Below are 18,062 nucleotides of genomic sequence, written 5' to 3' on the forward strand. Positions count from 1 at the left end.
ACTACATTTTACTGTGTGGTTAAAGGCATTTTAATAGAATATAATACAAATAATTACAGCCATCTTCCCTACTGAAACAGTGCCACTCATAACATGGATTTGATACAGACCACTGATGCATATAATATGCTCTTGGTTCATTTCCTTGCCTACATTTTCATAATGAAAAAAAATCTTCCTTGTGAGGGCGCATCACCCACACAATGAAATCACACCAACGTCCAGAGAAGAATAAACATCTTCATGATTCAGCGATGGACAAAAAAAGGAGGAATGGGAAAATGTCCATATCTGTGCAAGGGTGAGATCAGTCCATCTGACGTCAGTCTTTGATGACTTCAGGATCCTGGTTTTCTGCTGCCAGTTTCAGCTGTTTTTGCCTCTCCATGTAGCGGTGTCCTCGCATGACACACAGGTATCCTCCGTATGCGGTCAGCAGCATCATTGAGGCAGAAAAAGCCCGATAGCTGATGTCAGCAAGGCGCTTTCCATACACCATGATGAGGGTCCTGAAGGAACCAGGAAAAGAAAGTCAGAACAGGATCAGCAGCAAAATAATGATAATAAAATAGCTTTATCCCAATATGGGGTGTTGCAACACCACTTCTTGTCTCTTTAGATGTATTAAACCAAAAAATGTTAATTTGCTGGATTAGCCAAATAAAATTTTCTGGTCACTTCATCCATTAACAGTTTATCAATTTTCCACCATCTTGTGACACATCAATATTGCATTGTAAAATAATATAAACAGCATGGAGCATTTTGGCCACACCACATGCTGTTATAATAATGTAATGGATTAAGTACTTGCATTTCTGCCTATTTACATGTCATACTAATTTATACTTGCCCTTAACTACATTTTAGAGGGAATTAGTCTTTTACATACTACATTTACCACAATCGTTTTACAGATATTTTTTTATTACATGAGACATTAAGCTCATAAAAGATGATGTACTGTTATTTAAAATTAACCAATAATATACAACATAAAGTAGTTAAAGTCAGCTCCTCTTCAACCAGCGAAAATACTGAAATGCTGCTCACACATCTATTCATAAGTAATTATGATCAAACAATATAACTGATACTCTATAACAACACTGAAACAGACGTCTGGTCTGAGTACATTTTGCTGATGACAAATGTGTTCAATTACTCAAATATAATTATTCTGAATACTGTACTGCTGACTTGTTATTGAAGGGAGGATTTCATTATGGAGGAAATCTGATTTATTCTTCTGCCACTGCTGCACAGTATTTACACACAAGTCAGTAAAGCAATAGTTCATAAACAAGATTATCACATCAGTAAATAATGACAGCTCTCCCAAGAAGAACTAATTTGGAAAAACTGAGTTTATGGTAAAACATTTAAGATTCAGCTGTGCAACAGTACAAAAAACCTACGGAACTGCTGTGAACGGCGGGGATTTGATCTTTTTTAATTTTAATTTATAGTATCACACATTAGCTTACATATTTTATGATAAACTATCAGGTACATCTCGTTTAAGGTCCATATGAGTTTAGTACTGCGTTGCCTCGACATAAAACAGTTCACATTTATCTCTACAAGCTAGCAACAGTGCTCAACTTTGGCACTTCGCACACTATTTTATTGGCTTCCAAAAACCTCACGTAATTCTCACATATCCTAACCGTGCAAATACTTTTGAATTTTCTTACCTTTTACTTTTATAAGCGATAACAAAAGCAGGTTGGCGTGGTTGTCCTCAATGTCAGTGCCCCAACACATGAATTTAGCACTCAAGCTAACTAACCTTCGCTTTCGTAAGGTATGGGAACTCGGAGGGGACTTTTCTCTTCTTCCCATAAACCTGCGTGTAAACTTGCATAGCGTCACCTACTGACTTGGAGACAATTGTTCTCGACATCCATTGAGGTTTTTAAACGTCAACCTAAAATTCACATTTATTCATTGCCTTTAACTCTCCGAACCTTGCCAGCTCGGGTGTTTCTGCGTGTGCTAATGGTATATGGCTAACTCATTTTAACAGCTCGATTACAGAAAAAGTGCAACACATAATATCCCAAAATTGACTGCTGCCCATGTTTTCCGCCCGGACGCATTTTAGAGGCGCACATATTACAATGGCAACATGTTCAATAAGTAGCGATTCCACTGAAGAAATAAATGATCCAGGAGCCGCACCTTATGGCAACTTTATGAACTATTACACCTTTAATCCTCCAGAGAACCGCTTGAGTCTGATTCCGTCCACACTCCTTCAGGATTTAGGTTACAGCGACGGCCATCGGACCACACTGATCCTGGATGTTGGATGTAATTCTGGGGTGTGTGAGTCTAGGACATTACCTAAAAATTATTTTATAACCTGCGAACTTTTAAATTGAAAACTCCAATTCTTGTGTATTTTGCATGTACATTGATGTCTTTTTTAATACACAATTACTTGTGATATATATGGTAATCCAGTGTATTTGTCTACATGGCATAAATTTATGGAGGTAAATTTGTTTCAATATTATTTGTGTGAGTCGATCGACAAACCTGTGAAAAGAAGAGAAAAGAAGAAGCATACAATTAGAAGTAAAAAACATGATAAGAAAACAGTATAAAAACAATATAAGAACACAGATTATAAAATAGTCCAAGATTAAAATGTGGATGAAAGCAATGCATGCTATAGTAAGTCATGAAGTCATATTATACTAAGGCAAAAAAATTCATAGTATAACAAGTCATGAAGTCATAGTATAGTAAGACATGAAATATTATAGTATAGTAAGTGAGGAAGTCAAAGTATAGTGAGGCAAAAAGTCATAGTATAATAAGGCTTAAAAATGTCATAGTATCATAAGTCATAAAAACGTAATAGTATGACAAGTGATCAAGTCATAGTATACTAAGACATGAAATGTTATAGTATATTAAGGAAAAAAAGTCATGGTATAGGAAGGCATAAAAATGTCATTGTACAGTAAGGCAAAAAATTCATAGTATAATAAGTCATAAATAAGTCATAGTATAGTTAGGCATAAAAGTCATAGTTTAGTAAGGCATAAAAATGTCATTGTACAGTAAGGCAAAAAAGTCATAGTATAGTTAGGCATGAAAATTCGATTGTATATTGAGTCAGGAAGTCATACTATAATAAAGCATGAAAGTATGGTAGGGTATGAAAAGTCATAGTTTAGTAAGACATTAAAATGTCATAGTGTAGTAAGGCAAAAAAGTCATTTTATAGTTTGGCATTAAAAGTCATAGTATAGTAAGTGAGAAACTCAAAGTATAGTGAGGCAAAAAAGTCATAGTATAAAAAGGCTTAAAAATGTCATAGTATCATAAGTCATGAAAAAGTCATAGTATGACAAGTCATCAAGTCATAGTATAGTAAGACATGAAATGTTATAGTATAATAAGGCATAAAAAGTCATACTATAGTGAGGCATAAAAAGTCATAAAAACGACATAGAATAGTGAGGCATAAAAAGTCATAAAAACGACATAGTTTAGTAAGGCATAAAAAGTCACAGTATAGTAAGGCATAAAAAGTCATAAAAACAACATAGTATAGTAAAGCAAAAAAAGTCATACTATAGTGAGGCATAAAAATCATAGTATTGTAATGCATAAAAAGTCATAAAAACAACATAGTATAGTAAGGCAAGAAAAGTCATAAAAACGACATAGTATAGTGAGGCATAAAAAGTCATAAAAACGACATAGTATAGTAAGGCATAAAAAGTCATACTATAGGGAGGCATAAAAAGTCATACTATAGTGAAGCATAAAAAGTCATAAAAAGGACATAGTATAGTAAGGCATGAAAAGTCATAGTATAGTAAGGCATAAAAAGTCATTGTATAGTAAGGCATAAAAAGTCATAAAAACGACACAGTATAGTAAGGCATAAAAAGTCATAAAAACGACATAGTATAGTAAGGCATAAAAAGTCATGAAAAAGTCATAGTATATACTAAGACATGAAATGTTATAGTATAGTAAGGCATAAAAAGTCATAAAAACGTCATAGTAGAGTAAGGCATAAAAAGTCATAAAAACGACACAGTATAGTAAGGCATAAAAAGTCATGAAAAAGTCATAGTATAATAAGGCATAAAAAGTCATACTATAGTGAGGCATAAAAAGTCATAGTATAGTAAGGCATAAAAAGTCATAGTATAGTAAGGCATAAAAAGTCATAGTATAGTAAGGCATAAAAAGTATTAAAAACGTCATAGTATAGTTAGGCATGAAAAGTCATACTATAGTGAAGCATAAAAAGTCATATTATAGTAAGGCATTTAAAGTCATAAAAACGACATAGTATAGTGAGGCATAAAAAGTCATTGTATAGTAAGGCATAAAAAGTCATGAAAACAACATAGTATAGTAAGGCATAAAACGTCATAAAAAAACGACATAGTATAGTAAGGCATGAAAAGTCATAGTATAGTAAGGCATAAAAAGTCATAGTATAGTAAGGCATAAAAAGTATTAACGTCATAGTATAGTTAGGCATAAAAAGTCATAAAAACGACATAGTTTAGTAAGGCATGAAAAGTCATAGTATAGTAAGGCATAAAAAGTCATTGTATAGTAAGGCATAAAAAGTCATAAAAACGCCACAGTATAGTAAGGCATAAAAAGTCATGAAAAAGTCATAGTATATACTAAGACATGAAATGTTATAGTATAGTAAGGCATAAAAAGTCATAAAAACGTCATAGTAAAGTAAGGCCTAAAAAGTCATAAAAACGACACAGTATAGTAAGGCATCAAAAGTCATGAAAAAGTCATACTATAATAAGGCATAAAAAGTCATACTATAGTGAGGCATAAAAAGTCATAGTATAGTAAGGCATAAAAAGTCATAGTATAGTAAGGCATAAAAAGTCATAGTATAGTAAGGCATAAAAAGTCATAGTATAGTAAGGCATAAAAAGTATTAAAAACGTCATAGTATAGTTAGGCATGAAAAGTCATACTATAGTGAAGCATAAAAAGTCATATTATAGTAAGGCATTTAAAGTCATAAAAACGACATAGTATAGTGAGGCATAAAAAGTCATTGTATAGTAAGGCATAAAAAGTCATGAAAACAACATAGTATAGTAAGGCATAAAACGTCATAAAGAAACGACATAGTATAGTAAGGCATGAAAAGTCATAGTATAGTAAGGCATAAAAAGTCATAGTATAGTAAGGCATAAAAAGTATTAACGTCATAGTATAGTTAGGCATAAAAAGTCATAAAAACGACATAGTTTAGTAAGGCATGAAAAGTCATAGTATAGTAAGGCATAAAAAGTCATTGTATAGTAAGGCATAAAAAGTCATAAAAACGCCACAGTATAGTAAGGCATAAAAAGTCATGAAAAAGTCATAGTATATACTAAGACATGAAATGTTATCGTATAGTAAGGCATAAAAAGTCATAAAAACGTCATAGTAAAGTAAGGCCTAAAAAGTCATAAAAACGACACAGTATAGTAAGGCATCAAAAGTCATGAAAAAGTCATACTATAATAAGGCATAAAAAGTCATACTATAGTGAGGCATAAAAAGTCATAGTATAGTAAGGCATAAAAAGTCATAAAAACGACATAGTATAGTAAGGCATAAAAACGTCACAGTATAGTAAGGAATAAAAGTCATAAAAACGTCATAGTATAGTAAGGCATAAAAAGTCATAAAAACGACATAGTATAGTAAGGCATAAAAAGTCAGGAAAAAGTCATAGTATAATAACGCTTAAAAAGTCATACTATAGTGAGGCATAAAAAGTCATAGTATAGTAAGGCATAAAAAGTCTATACTATGTACGTATAGTAAGGCATAAAAAGTCTTATAAACGACACAGTATTGTAAGGCATAAAAAGTCATAGTAAAATAAGGCATAAAAAGTCATAAAAACAACATAGTATAGTGAGGCATGAAAAGTCATACTATAGTGAGGCATAAAAATCATAGTATAGTAATGCATAAAAAGTCATAAAAACGACATAGTATAGTAAAGCATAAAAAGTCATACTATAGTGAGGCATAAAAAGTCATACTATAGTGAAGCATAAAAAGTCATAGTATATTAAGGCATTTAAAGTCATAAAAACAACAGTATAGTGAGGCATAAAAAGTCATAAAAACAACATAGTATAGTAAGGCATGAAAAGTCATAGTATAGTAAGGCATAAAAAGTCATAGTATAGTAAGGCATAAAAAGTATAAGAAACGTCATAGTATAGTAAGGCATAAAAAGTCATAAAAACGACATAGTATAGTAAGGCATGAAAAGTCATAGTATAGTAAGGCATAAAAAGTCATTGTATAGTAAGGCATAAAAAGTCATAAAAACGACATAGTATAGTAAGGCATAAAAAGTCATGAAAAAGTCATAGTATATACTAAGACATGAAATGTTATAGTATAGTAAGGCATAAAAGGTCATAAAAACGTCATAGTAAAGTAAGGCATAAAAAGTCATAAAAACGACACAGTATAGTAAGGCATAAAAAGTCATGAAAAAGTCATAGTATAATAAGGCATAAAAAGTCATACTATAGTGAGGCATAAAAACGACATAGTATAGTAAGGCATAAAACCTCACAGTATAGTAAGGAATAAAAAGTCATAAAAACGTCATAGTATAGTAAGTCATAAAAAGTCATACTATAGTGAGGCATAAAAAGTCATAGTATAGTAAGGCACAAAAAGTCATAAAAACGTCATACTATAGTGAAGCATAAAAAGTCATCGTATAGTAAGGCATAAAAAGTCATTGTATAGTAAGGCATAAAAACGACATAGTATAGTGAGGCATAAAAAGTCATAAAAACAACATAGTATAGTAAGGCATAAAAAGTCATAGTATAGTAAGGCAAAAAAAGTCATAGTATAGTAAGCATAAAAAGTCATAAAAACGTCATAGTATAGTAAGGCATAAAAAGTCATAAAAACGACATAGTATAGTAAGGCATAAAAATGTCAGAGTATCATGAGTCATAAAAAAGTCTGATTATAACAAGTCATCAAGATATAGTATAGTAAGACATGAAATGTTATAGTATAGTAAGGCATAAAAAGTCATAAAAAGGACATAGTATAGTAAGGCATGAAAAGTCATAGTATAGCAAGGCATAAAAAGTCATTGTATAGTAAGGCATAAAAAGTCATAAAAACGACACAGTATAGTAAGGCATAAAAAGTCATAAAAACAACATAGTATAGTAAGGCATAAAAAGTCATAGTATAGTAAGGCATAAAAAGTCATAAAAACAACATAGTATAGTAAGGCATGAAAAGTCATAGTATAGTAAGGCATAAAAAGTCATATTATAGTAAGGCATAAAAAGTATAAGAAACGTCATAGTATAGTAAGGCATAAAAAGTCATAAAAACGACATAGTATAGTAAGGCATAAAAATGTCAGAGTATCATGAGTCATAAAAAAATCAGATTATAACAAGTCATCAAGATATAGTATAGTAAGACATGAAATGTTATAGTATAGTAAGGCATAAAAAGTCATAAAAAGGACATAGTATAGTAAGGCATATAAAGTCATAAAAACGATATAGTATAGTAAGGCATAAAAAGTCATAGTATAGTAAGGCATAAAAAGTCATAAAAACGACATAGTATAGTAAGGCATAAAAACCTCACAGTATAGTAAGGAATAAAAAGTCATAAAAACGTCATAGTATAGTAAGGCATAAAAAGTCATAAAAACAACATAATATAGTGAGGCATAAAAAGTCATTTTATAGTAAGGCATAAAAAGTCATAAAAACGACATAGTATAGTAAGGCATAAAAAGTCATAAAAACAACATAGAATAGTAAGGCATAAAAGGTCATAAAAACGTCATAGTATAGTAATGCATAAAAAGTCATAAAAAGTCATAAAAAGTCATGAAAAGTCATAGTATAGTAATGCATAAAAAGTCATAAAAACAACATAGAATAGTAAGGCATAAAAAGTCATAGTATAGTAAGGCATAAAAAGTCATAAAAACGACATAGTATAGTGAGGCATAAAAACGTCATAGTATAGTAAGGCATAAAAAGTCATAAAAAGTCATAAAAACGTCATAGTATAGTAAGTCATAAAAAGTCATGAAAAGTCATAGTATAGTTAGGCATAAAAAGTCATAGTATAGTAAGTCATAAAAAGTCATATTATAGTAAGGCATAAAAAAGTCATAGTATAGTAAAGCATAAAAAGTCATAGTATAGTAAGTCATAAAAAGTCATTGTATAGTAAGGCATTTAAAGTCATAAAAAGTCATAAAAACGACATAGTATAGTGAGGCATAAAAAGTCATAAAAACAACATAGTATAGTAAGGCATGAAAAGTCATAGTATAGTAAGCATAAAAAGTCATAAAAAGTCATAGTATAGTAAGGCATTAAAAAGTCATAAAAACGTCATAGTATAGTAAGGCATAAAAAGTCATAAAAACGACATAGTATAGTAAGGCATAAAAATGTCAGAGTATCATGAGTCATAAAAAAGTCTGATTATAACAAGTCATCAAGATATAGTATAGTAAGACATGAAATGTTATAGTATAGTAAGGCATAAAAAGTCATAAAAAGGACATAGTATAGTAAGGCATGAAAAGTCATAGTATAGTAAGGCATAAAAAGTCATTGTATAGTAAGGCATAAAAAGTCATAAAAACGACACAGTATAGTAAGGCATAAAAAGTCATAAAAACGACATAGTATAGTAAGGCATAAAAAGTCATGAAAAAGTCATAGTATATACTAAGACATGAAATGTTATAGTATAGTAAGGCATAAAAAGTCATAAAAACGTCATAGTAGAGTAAGGCATAAAAAGTCATAAAAACGACACAGTATAGTAAGGCATAAAAAGTCATGAAAAAGTCATAGTATAATAAGGCATAAAAAGTCATACTATAGTGAGGCATAAAAAGTCATAGTATAGTAAGGCATAAAAAGTCATAGTATAGTAAGGCATAAAAAGTCATAAAAACGACATAGTATAGTAAGGCATAAAAACCTCACAGTATAGTAAGGAATAAAAAGTCATAAAAACGTCATAGTATAGTAAGGCATAAAAAGTCATAAAAACAACATAGAATAGTGAGGCATAAAAAGTCATTTTATAGTAATGCATAAAAAGTCATAAAAGCGACATAGTATATTAAGGCATAAAAAGTCATAAAAACAACATAATATAGTGAGGCATAAAAAGTCATTTTATAGTAAGGCATAAAAAGTCATAAAAACGACATAGTATAGTAAGGCATAAAAAGTCATAAAAACAACATAGAATAGTAAGGCATAAAAAGTCATTTTATAGTAATGCATAAAAAGTCATAAAAACGACAGTATATTAAGGCATAAAAAGTCATAAAAACAACATAGTATAGTAAGGCATAAAAAGTCATAGTATAGTAAGGTATAAAAAGTCATAAAAACGACATAGTATAGTAAGGCATAAAAACGTCACAGTATAGTAAGGAATAAAAAGTCATAAAAACGTCATAGTATAGTAAGTCATAAAAAGTCATACTATAGTGAGGCATAAAAAGTCATAGTATAGTAAGGCACAAAAAGTCATAAAAACGTCATACTATAGTGAAGCATAAAAAGTCATCGTATAGTAAGGCATTTAAAGTCATAAAAACGACATAGTATAGTGAGGTATAAAAAGTCATAAAAACAACATAGTATAGTAAGGCATGAAAAGTCATAGTATAGTAAGGCATAAAAAGTCATAGTATAGTAAGGCATAAAAAGTATAAGAAACGTCATAGTATAGTAAGGCATAAAAAGTCATAAAAACGACATAGTATAGTAAGGCATAAAAATGTCAGAGTATCATGAGTCATAAAAAAGTCTGATTATAACAAGTCATCAAGATATAGTATAGTAAGACATGAAATGTTATAGTATAGTAAGGCATAAAAAGTCATAAAAAGGACATAGTATAGTAAGGCATGAAAAGTCATAGTATAGTAAGGCATAAAAAGTCATTGTATAGTAAGGCATAAAAAGTCATAAAAACGACACAGTATAGTAAGGCATAAAAAGTCATAAAAACGACATAGTATAGTAAGGCATAAAAAGTCATGAAAAAGTCATAGTATATACTAAGACATGAAATGTTATAGTATAGTAAGGCATAAAAAGTCATAAAAAGGACATAGTATAGTAAGGCATGAAAAGTCATAGTATAGTAAGCCATAAAAAGTCATAGTATAGTAAGGCATAAAAAGTCATAAAAACGACATAGTATAGTAAGGCATAAAAACGTCACAGTATAGTAAGGAATAAAAGTCATAAAAACGTCATAGTATAGTAAGGCATAAAAAGTCATAAAACGACATAGTATAGTAATGCATAAAAATGTCAGAGTATCATGAGTCATAAAAAAGTCAGATTATAACAAGTCATCAAGATATAGTATAGAAAGACATGAAATGTTATAGTAAGGCATAAAAAGTCATAAAAAGGACATAGTATAGTAAGGCATATAAAGTCATAAAAACGATATAGTATAGTAAGGCATAAAAAGTCATAGTATAGTAAGGCATAAAAAGTCATAAAAACGACATAGTATAGTAAGGCATAAAAACCTCACAGTATAGTAAGGAATAAAAAGTCATAAAAACGTCATAGTATAGTAAGGCATAAAAAGTCATAAAAACAACATGGAATAGTGAGGCATAAAAAGTCATTTTATAGTAATGCATAAAAAGTCATAAAAACGACATAGTATAGTAAGGCATAAAAAATCATAGTATAGTAAGGCATAAAAAGTCATAAAAACGACATAGTATATTAAGGCATAAAAAGTCATAGTATAGTAAAGCATAAAAAGTCATAAAAACGACATAGTATAGTAAGGCATAAAAACGACATAGTATAGTAAGGCATGTAGAGTCATAGTATAGTAAGGAATGAAAAGTCATAGTATAGTAAGGCATAAAAAGTCATAGTATAGTAAGGCATAAAAAGTCATAAAAACGACATAGTATATTAAGGCATAAAAACGTCATAGTATAGTAAAGCATAAAAAGTCATAAAAACGACATAGTATAGTAAGGCATAAAAAGGACATAGTATAGTAAGGCATAAAAAGTCAGGAAAAAGTCATAGTATAATAACGCATAAAAAGTCATACTATAGTGAGGCATAAAAAGTCATAAAAACGACATAGTATAGTAAAGTATAAAATGTTATAGTATAGTAAGGCATAAAAAGTCACAAAAATGACACAGTATAGTAAGGCATAAAAAGTCATTCTATAGTCAGGCATAAAAAGTCATAGTATAGTAAGGCATAAAAAGTCACAAAAACGACACAGTATAGTAAGGCATAAAAAGTCATAAAAACCACATAGTATAGTGAGGTATAAAAAGTCATAGTATAGTAAGGCATTAAAAGTCATAAAAACGACATAGTATACTAAGGAATGAAAATTCATATTATAGTAAGGCATAAAAAGTCACAGTATAGTAAGGTATAAAAAGTCATAAGCAGGACAAGGTAATGCAAGTTTATTTGAATAGGACATTATTGTACACAGAGCTCATTAAGCACAATAATGAAACAGTATAAAACACTATAAAAACTCAGATTATTGAATACACAAAGTGTAAAATTAAAATCTAGATGAAGGCAATGTACAGTAAAGTAAGCCATAAAGTCATAGTATAGTAAGGCATGAAAAGTCATAGCAAATTAAGGCAAAAAATGATGTAGTAGAGTGAGGCATAAAAATTTTATAGTACACTAAGGCATGAAAAGTCATAACAGAGTAAATCATAAAAAGTCATAGTATAGAAAGCCATGAAAATATAATTGTATAGTCAGTCATAAAGTCATAGTATAGTATGGCAAAATAATCATAATATAGAAGGAATAAAAAAGTCACAGGCAAGACAAGGCAATGCAAATTTATTTGTATAGCACATAATACACAGAGGTTAATAAGCACAGTAATGAAACAGTATTAAACAATATAAAAACACAGATTATTAAATACACAAAGTGCAATATTAAAATTTAGATGAAAGCAATACATAGTATAGTTAGTCATAAAGTCATATTATAGTAAGGAATAGTATAGACACCGCAATGTAAGTTTATTTGTATAGCACATTATTATAAACATCAAGCACAATAATGAAACGGTATAAAAAAATGAAAAAACATAGATTCATAAAAAACACAAAGTGTAAAAATCGCATGAAAAGTCATAAAAACAACATAGTATATTAAGGCATAAAAAGTCATACTATAGTGAGGCATAAAAAGTCATAAAAGCGTCATAGTATGGTAAGGCATAAAAAGTCACAGTATGGTAAGGCATAAAAATGTCAGAGTATCATGAATCATAAAAAAGTCATATTATAACAGGTCATCAAGTCATAGTATAGTAAGACATGAAATGTTATAGTATAGTAAGGCAAAAAGGTCATAGTATAGTTAGGCATAAAAAGTCACAGTATAGTTAGGCATAAAAAGTCATGGTATAGTAAGGCATTGGAAGTCATGGTATAGTAAAGCAAAAAGGTCATAGTATAGTTAGGCATAAAAAGTCACAGTATAGTTAGGCATAAAAAGTCATATTATAGTAAGGCATAAAAATTTTATTTAGCATTAAGTCATGAAGTCATAGTATAATAAGGGATAAAAATTCATATAGTAAGGCATTGGAAGTCATGGTATAGTAAGGCATAAAGAGTAAAAAAAACATAGTATAGTAAGGCATAAAAAGTCACGGTATAGCATGGCAAAAAAAAGTCAGTATAGTAAGGAATAAAAATGTTATAGTATAATAAGTCTTAAAAAATACATGAAATGTTATAGTATAGTAAGGCATAAAAAGTCATATTATAGTAAGTCACAAAGTCATAGTATAGCAAGGCATAAAAAGTCATAGTATAATAAGGCATAAAAAGTCTTAAAAACGACACAGTATAGTAAGGCATAAAAATGTCAGAGTATCATGAGTTATAAAAAAGTCATATTATAACAGGTCATCAAGTCATAGTATAGTAAGACATGAAATGTTATAGTATAGTAAGGCAAAAAGGTCATATTATAGTTAGGCATAAAAAGTCACAGTATAGTTAGGCATAAAAATGTAATTTTACATTAAGTCATGAAGTCATAGTATAATAAGGGATAAAAATTCATAGTATAGTAAGGCATTGGAAGTCATGGTATAGTAAGGCATAAAAAGTCTTAAAAACGAAACAGTATAGTGGGGCATAAAAAGTCATAAAAACGACATAGTATAGTAAGGCATAAAAAGTCATAGTATTGTAAGGCATAAACTGTTATAGTATAGTAAGGCAAAAAGGTCATAGTATAGTTATGCATAAAAAGTCATAGTATAGCATGGCAAAAAAAGGTCAGTATAGTAAGGAATAAAAATGTTATAGTATAATAAGGCATAAAAAGTCATATTATAGTGAGTCACAAAGTCATAGTATAGTAAGGCATAATAAGTCTTAAAAACGACACGGTATAGTAAGACATAAAAAGTCATAGTATAATAAGGCATGAAAAGTCATAGTATAGTAAGGCATAAAAATGTCATAGTATGATAAGTCATAAAAAGTCATAGTATAGCAAGTCATAACGTCATAGTATAATAAGACATGAAATGTTATAGTATAGTAAGGCATAAAAAGTCATAAAAACGTCATAGTATATAGTAAGGCATAAAAAGTCATAAAAACGTAATAGTACAGTATGGCAAAAAAAGTCACAGTATTCTAAGGAATAAAAATGTTATAGTATAATAAGTCTTAAAAAAGACATCAAATGTTATAGTATAGTAAGGCATAAAATGTCATAGTATAGTAAGTCAAAAACGTCATTATAGTAAGGCATAAAAATTCATAGTATAGTAAGGCATAAAAAGTCATACCACAGTAAGGCAAAAAAGTCATAGTATATTAAGGCATAAAAATTCATACTATAGTGAGGCATAAAAAGTCATAAAAACGTCATAGTATGGTAAGGCATAAAAAGTCACAGTATAGTAAGGCATAAAAATGTCATATTATAACAGGTCATCAAGTCATAGTATAGTAAGATATGAAATGTTACAGTATAGTAAGGCAAACAATGTCATAGTATAGTTAGGCATAAAAAGTCATAGTATAGTAAGGCATAAAAAGTCTTAAAAACGACATGGTATAGTAAGACATAAAAAGTCATAGTATAATAAGGCATGAAAAGTCATAGTATAATAAGACATGAAATGTTATAGTATAATAAGGCATAAAAAGTCATAAAAACGTCATAGTATATAGTAAGGCAAAAAAGTCATAGTATATTAAGGCATTAAAATTCATACTATAGTGAGGCATAAAAATTCATAAAAACGTCACAGTATTACTATACTATACAGGCATAAAAATGTCATATTATAACAGGTCATCAAGTCATAGTATAGTAAGATATGAAATGTCATAGTATAGTTAGGCATAAAAAGTCACAGTATAGTTAGGCATAAAAAGTTATAGTCTATATAAGGCATAAAAATGTTATTTTACATTAAGTCATGAAGTCATACTATAGTGAGGCATAAAAAGTCATAAAAACGACATAGTATAGTAAAGCATAAAATGTTATAGTATAGTAAGGTATAAAAAGTCTCAAAAACGACGTAGTATAGTAAGGCATATTAAAGTCATAGTATAGTAAGGCATAAAAAGTCTAAAAAACGACATAGTATAGTAAGGTATAAAAATGTCAGAGTATCATGAATCATAAAAAAGTCATATTATAACAAGTCATCAAGTCATAGTGTAGTAAGGCAAAAAGGTCATAGTATAGTTAGGCATAAAAAGTCATAGTATAGTAAGGCATAAAAATTTTATTTTACATTAAGTCATGAAGTCATAGTATAATAAGGCATAAAAATTCATAGTATAGTAAGGCATAACAAGTCACAGTATAGTACGGCATATAAATGTCAGAGTATCATGAGTCATAAAAAAGTCATATTATAACAAGTCATCAAGTCATAGTATAGTAAGGCAAAAAGGTCATAGTATAGTTAGGCATAAAACGTCATAGTATAGTAAGGCATAAAAATGACATTGTATAGTAAGGCATAAAAACGACATTGTATAGTAAGGCATGAAAAGTCATAGTATAGTAAGGCATTAAAATGTCAGTATAGTAAGGAATAAAAATGTTATAGTATAATAAGTCTTAAAAAAATACATGAAATGTTATAGTATAGTAAGGCATAAAAAGTCACACCATAGTAAGGCATAAAAAGTCATAGTATAGTAAGGCATAAAAATTCATACCATAGTAAGGCAAAAAAGTCATAGTATATTAAGGCATAAAAATTCATAGAATAGTTAGGCATAAAAAGTCATAGTATTGTAAGAAAAAAAAAAGTCTTAGTAAAATAAGTCATAAAGTCATAGTATAGTAAGACTTGAAATGTTATAGTATAATAAGGCAAAAAAGTCATAGTATATTAAGGCATAAAAATTCATAGTATAGTAAAGCATAAAAAGTCGTAGTATAGTAAGGAATAAAAATGTCAGAGTATCATGAGTCATAAAAAAGTCATATTATAACAAGTCATCAAGTCATAGTATAGTAAGGCAAAAAGGTCATAGTATAGTTAGGCATAAAACGTCATAGTATAGTAAGGCATAAAAATGACATTGTATAGTAAGGCATAAAAACGACATTGTATAGTAAGGCATGAAAAGTCATAGTATAGTAAGGCATTAAAATGTCAGTATAGTAAGGAATAAAAATGTTATAGTATAATAAGTCTTAAAAAAATACATGAAATGTTATAGTATAGTAAGGCATAAAAAGTCACACCATAGTAAGGCATAAAAAGTCATAGTATAGTAAGGCATAAAAATTCATACCATAGTAAGGCAAAAAAGTCATAGTATATTAAGGCATAAAAATTCATAGAATAGTTAGGCATAAAAAGTCATAGTATTGTAAGAAAAAAAAAAGTCTTAGTAAAATAAGTCATAAAGTCATAGTATAGTAAGACTTGAAATGTTATAGTATAATAAGGCAAAAAAGTCATAGTATATTAAGGCATAAAAATTCATAGTATAGTAAAGCATAAAAAGTCGTAGTATAGTAAGGAATAAAAATGTCATAGTATAATAAGTCTTAAAGACATGAAATGTTATAGTATAGTAAGGCATCAAAATTACATAGTATAGTAAGGCATAAAAAGTCATAATATAGTAAGTCAAAGACATAGTATAGTAAGGCAAAAAAATCATAAAATATCATCATGTAGTTAGGCATAAAAAGTTAAGTCAACTGTTTTGGGGCTCCCTGCAGCCATTTAGTTCGCTAATGCCTTGATGTGGCCTTGAAACAAATCCAACTCCATTTGTTCATTTCCAATAATGTAACCGATGGTGTCTTTCATTAAACCTTGATGACATCAGGGTTATTTTTCAAACTTTCATCAGAGCAACAGAAGACATTACACAACAGTGTTTACAGTAGCAGTCTTCACGATGAGTAAACACAACTTCATGTGTCAAATTGGTTGATTTCCCCTTTAAATCACCATGGTGGTAAGAGATGTCCTCTTTTGTTTCTCTCTGTGAATGGCAGGACCTGAGTGTCGCATTTTATAAGCATCTGGTGAAAGAGCCCGTGTGTGGAGAAGACTCAGACAGGAGCAAAGTTCATCTCCTGGGCTTTGACCTGGACGAGGCTCTTATTCAGCGGGCTCAGCAGACCAACCCTCTGCCCAGCAGCATCTCCTTTATCCCTCTGGACATCACTACAGACACCAACCAGCTGCAGGATTACCTCAACCAGCGTAGCTGCTCCCGCTTCCACCTGAGTCTGTGCCTGGCTGTCACCATGTGGGTCCATTTAAACCACGGAGACTCTGGCCTGCTGCAGCTGATCTCACGCCTGGCCTCTCTCAGCCAGCACCTCCTACTGGAGGCCCAGCCTTGGAAGTGCTACCGCTCTGCGGCCCGGCGGCTGAGGAAGCTGGGACGCTCAGACTTCGACCATTTCAAGATGCTGAAAATTCGTGGGGACATAGCAGAACATGCCAGGGAGCATCTGGAGAGGCACTGCGGCATGGAACTCATCCGGAGCTTTGGCAGCACTGCATGGGACAGAAAACTGCTGCTATTCAGAAGGAAATGATAAAGAGGGAAAATGTCAAGTTTTCATCTGCTGCACACTGACAGTATTCAACATCAATTTGGATAATTCATCATACAATACATTTTTAAGATAAAGGTTAAAAACTTCAATAGTTTCAGCTTTTGAAAAGTGAAGATTTGTATTTCTTTATCTTAAGTGAGTATTCTTGGTTTCACAAAAGAAGCAAACCGAAGACATCCCCATGGGCTCTGGAGACTGATGATTTTTGACATTTATTAAGTATCATTTTATGGACCCGACTATTAATCCATGCATCAAGGAAACTGGCAGATTGATCTATAATGACAATTAGTACTTCAACTTACAATTATTTTCATTAATCTTTTAGTCTGAATGTCAGAAAGTAGTGAAAATATCCATCACAATTTCCAAGAGCCTGAGGGGACATCCTGAAATATCTTGTTTTGTCTGACCAATGTCCCAAAACATTCATTCAGTATTGATATAAAAGTGAGAGAAAAGCAGCAAATCTTCATGCATACTGAATAAGCTGGACTCAAAGAACCCTTTGCACAAAAATAATGAAATAATTTAATCAGTGAGTTATCAAAATGATTGCCAATTCAACTGGGAGTCACAGCTCTAGAGTAAAGCCAAACTGGCAGCTGTAGCTATTAACATTTAAACAATATTTATAGCTAAAACTGGAAGCAAATTTTTTGTAATTCATTTAAAAACACTTGACTGTAATTAACCTGCCTCAACACTGAATTATTTTATTAAAATAACTGTTTTAACTGTTCACTTTATGAATGCGCAATCAGTACCGTGCAGATTATATAATAAAACACTGTTTTTCATAATGAAGCAGCAATTCCCTTCTTTATCAGCTGACTGAACCACAGTGCTCAATAAAGAATTAAAAACTTAAGCTCA

At 30.3% G+C, this 18,062-nt stretch overlaps 2 protein-coding genes across 2 annotated transcripts; one reads left to right on the forward strand and one right to left on the reverse strand.

The window, feature by feature from the left end:
* Positions 1–14: 14 nt before the first annotated feature.
* On the reverse strand, positions 15–1,846 carry LOC130185570 (cytochrome c oxidase assembly protein COX14 homolog). Its single transcript, XM_056402105.1, has 2 exons — positions 1,698–1,846; positions 15–509 (listed from the first exon to the last, which is right to left on the reverse strand). Exon 2 carries the CDS (start codon positions 497–499, stop codon positions 323–325), a length of 177 nt encoding a protein of 58 aa, XP_056258080.1. The 5' UTR covers positions 500–509; positions 1,698–1,846; the 3' UTR covers positions 15–322.
* Positions 1,847–2,020: 174 nt separating this feature from the next.
* LOC130185556 (pre-miRNA 5'-monophosphate methyltransferase) lies at positions 2,021–18,057 on the forward strand. Its single transcript, XM_056402082.1, has 2 exons — positions 2,021–2,327; positions 16,614–18,057. The coding sequence occupies exons 1-2, from the start codon at positions 2,082–2,084 to the stop codon at positions 17,163–17,165; spliced, it is 798 nt and encodes a 265-aa protein (XP_056258057.1). The 5' UTR covers positions 2,021–2,081; the 3' UTR covers positions 17,166–18,057.
* The last annotated feature ends 5 nt before the right edge of the window (positions 18,058–18,062 follow it).

This window comes from Seriola aureovittata, chromosome 2 (assembly GCF_021018895.1).
Source record: "Seriola aureovittata isolate HTS-2021-v1 ecotype China chromosome 2, ASM2101889v1, whole genome shotgun sequence".
In the NCBI taxonomy this organism is placed as follows: Eukaryota; Metazoa; Chordata; class Actinopteri; order Carangiformes; family Carangidae; genus Seriola; species Seriola aureovittata.

Bases quoted from the DNA above. Each gene is read 5' to 3' on its own strand.
- LOC130185556 (XM_056402082.1), top strand. From the start codon at position 2,082: ATGTTTTCCGCCCGGACGCATTTTAGAGGCGCACATATTACAATGGCA. The intron at 2,328-16,613 runs GTGTGTGAGTCT...TGTGAATGGCAG, and splicing joins ATGTTGGATGTAATTCTGGG to GACCTGAGTGTCGCATTTTA.
- LOC130185570 (XM_056402105.1), bottom strand. From the start codon at position 499: ATGGTGTATGGAAAGCGCCTTGCTGACATCAGCTATCGGGCTTTTTCT.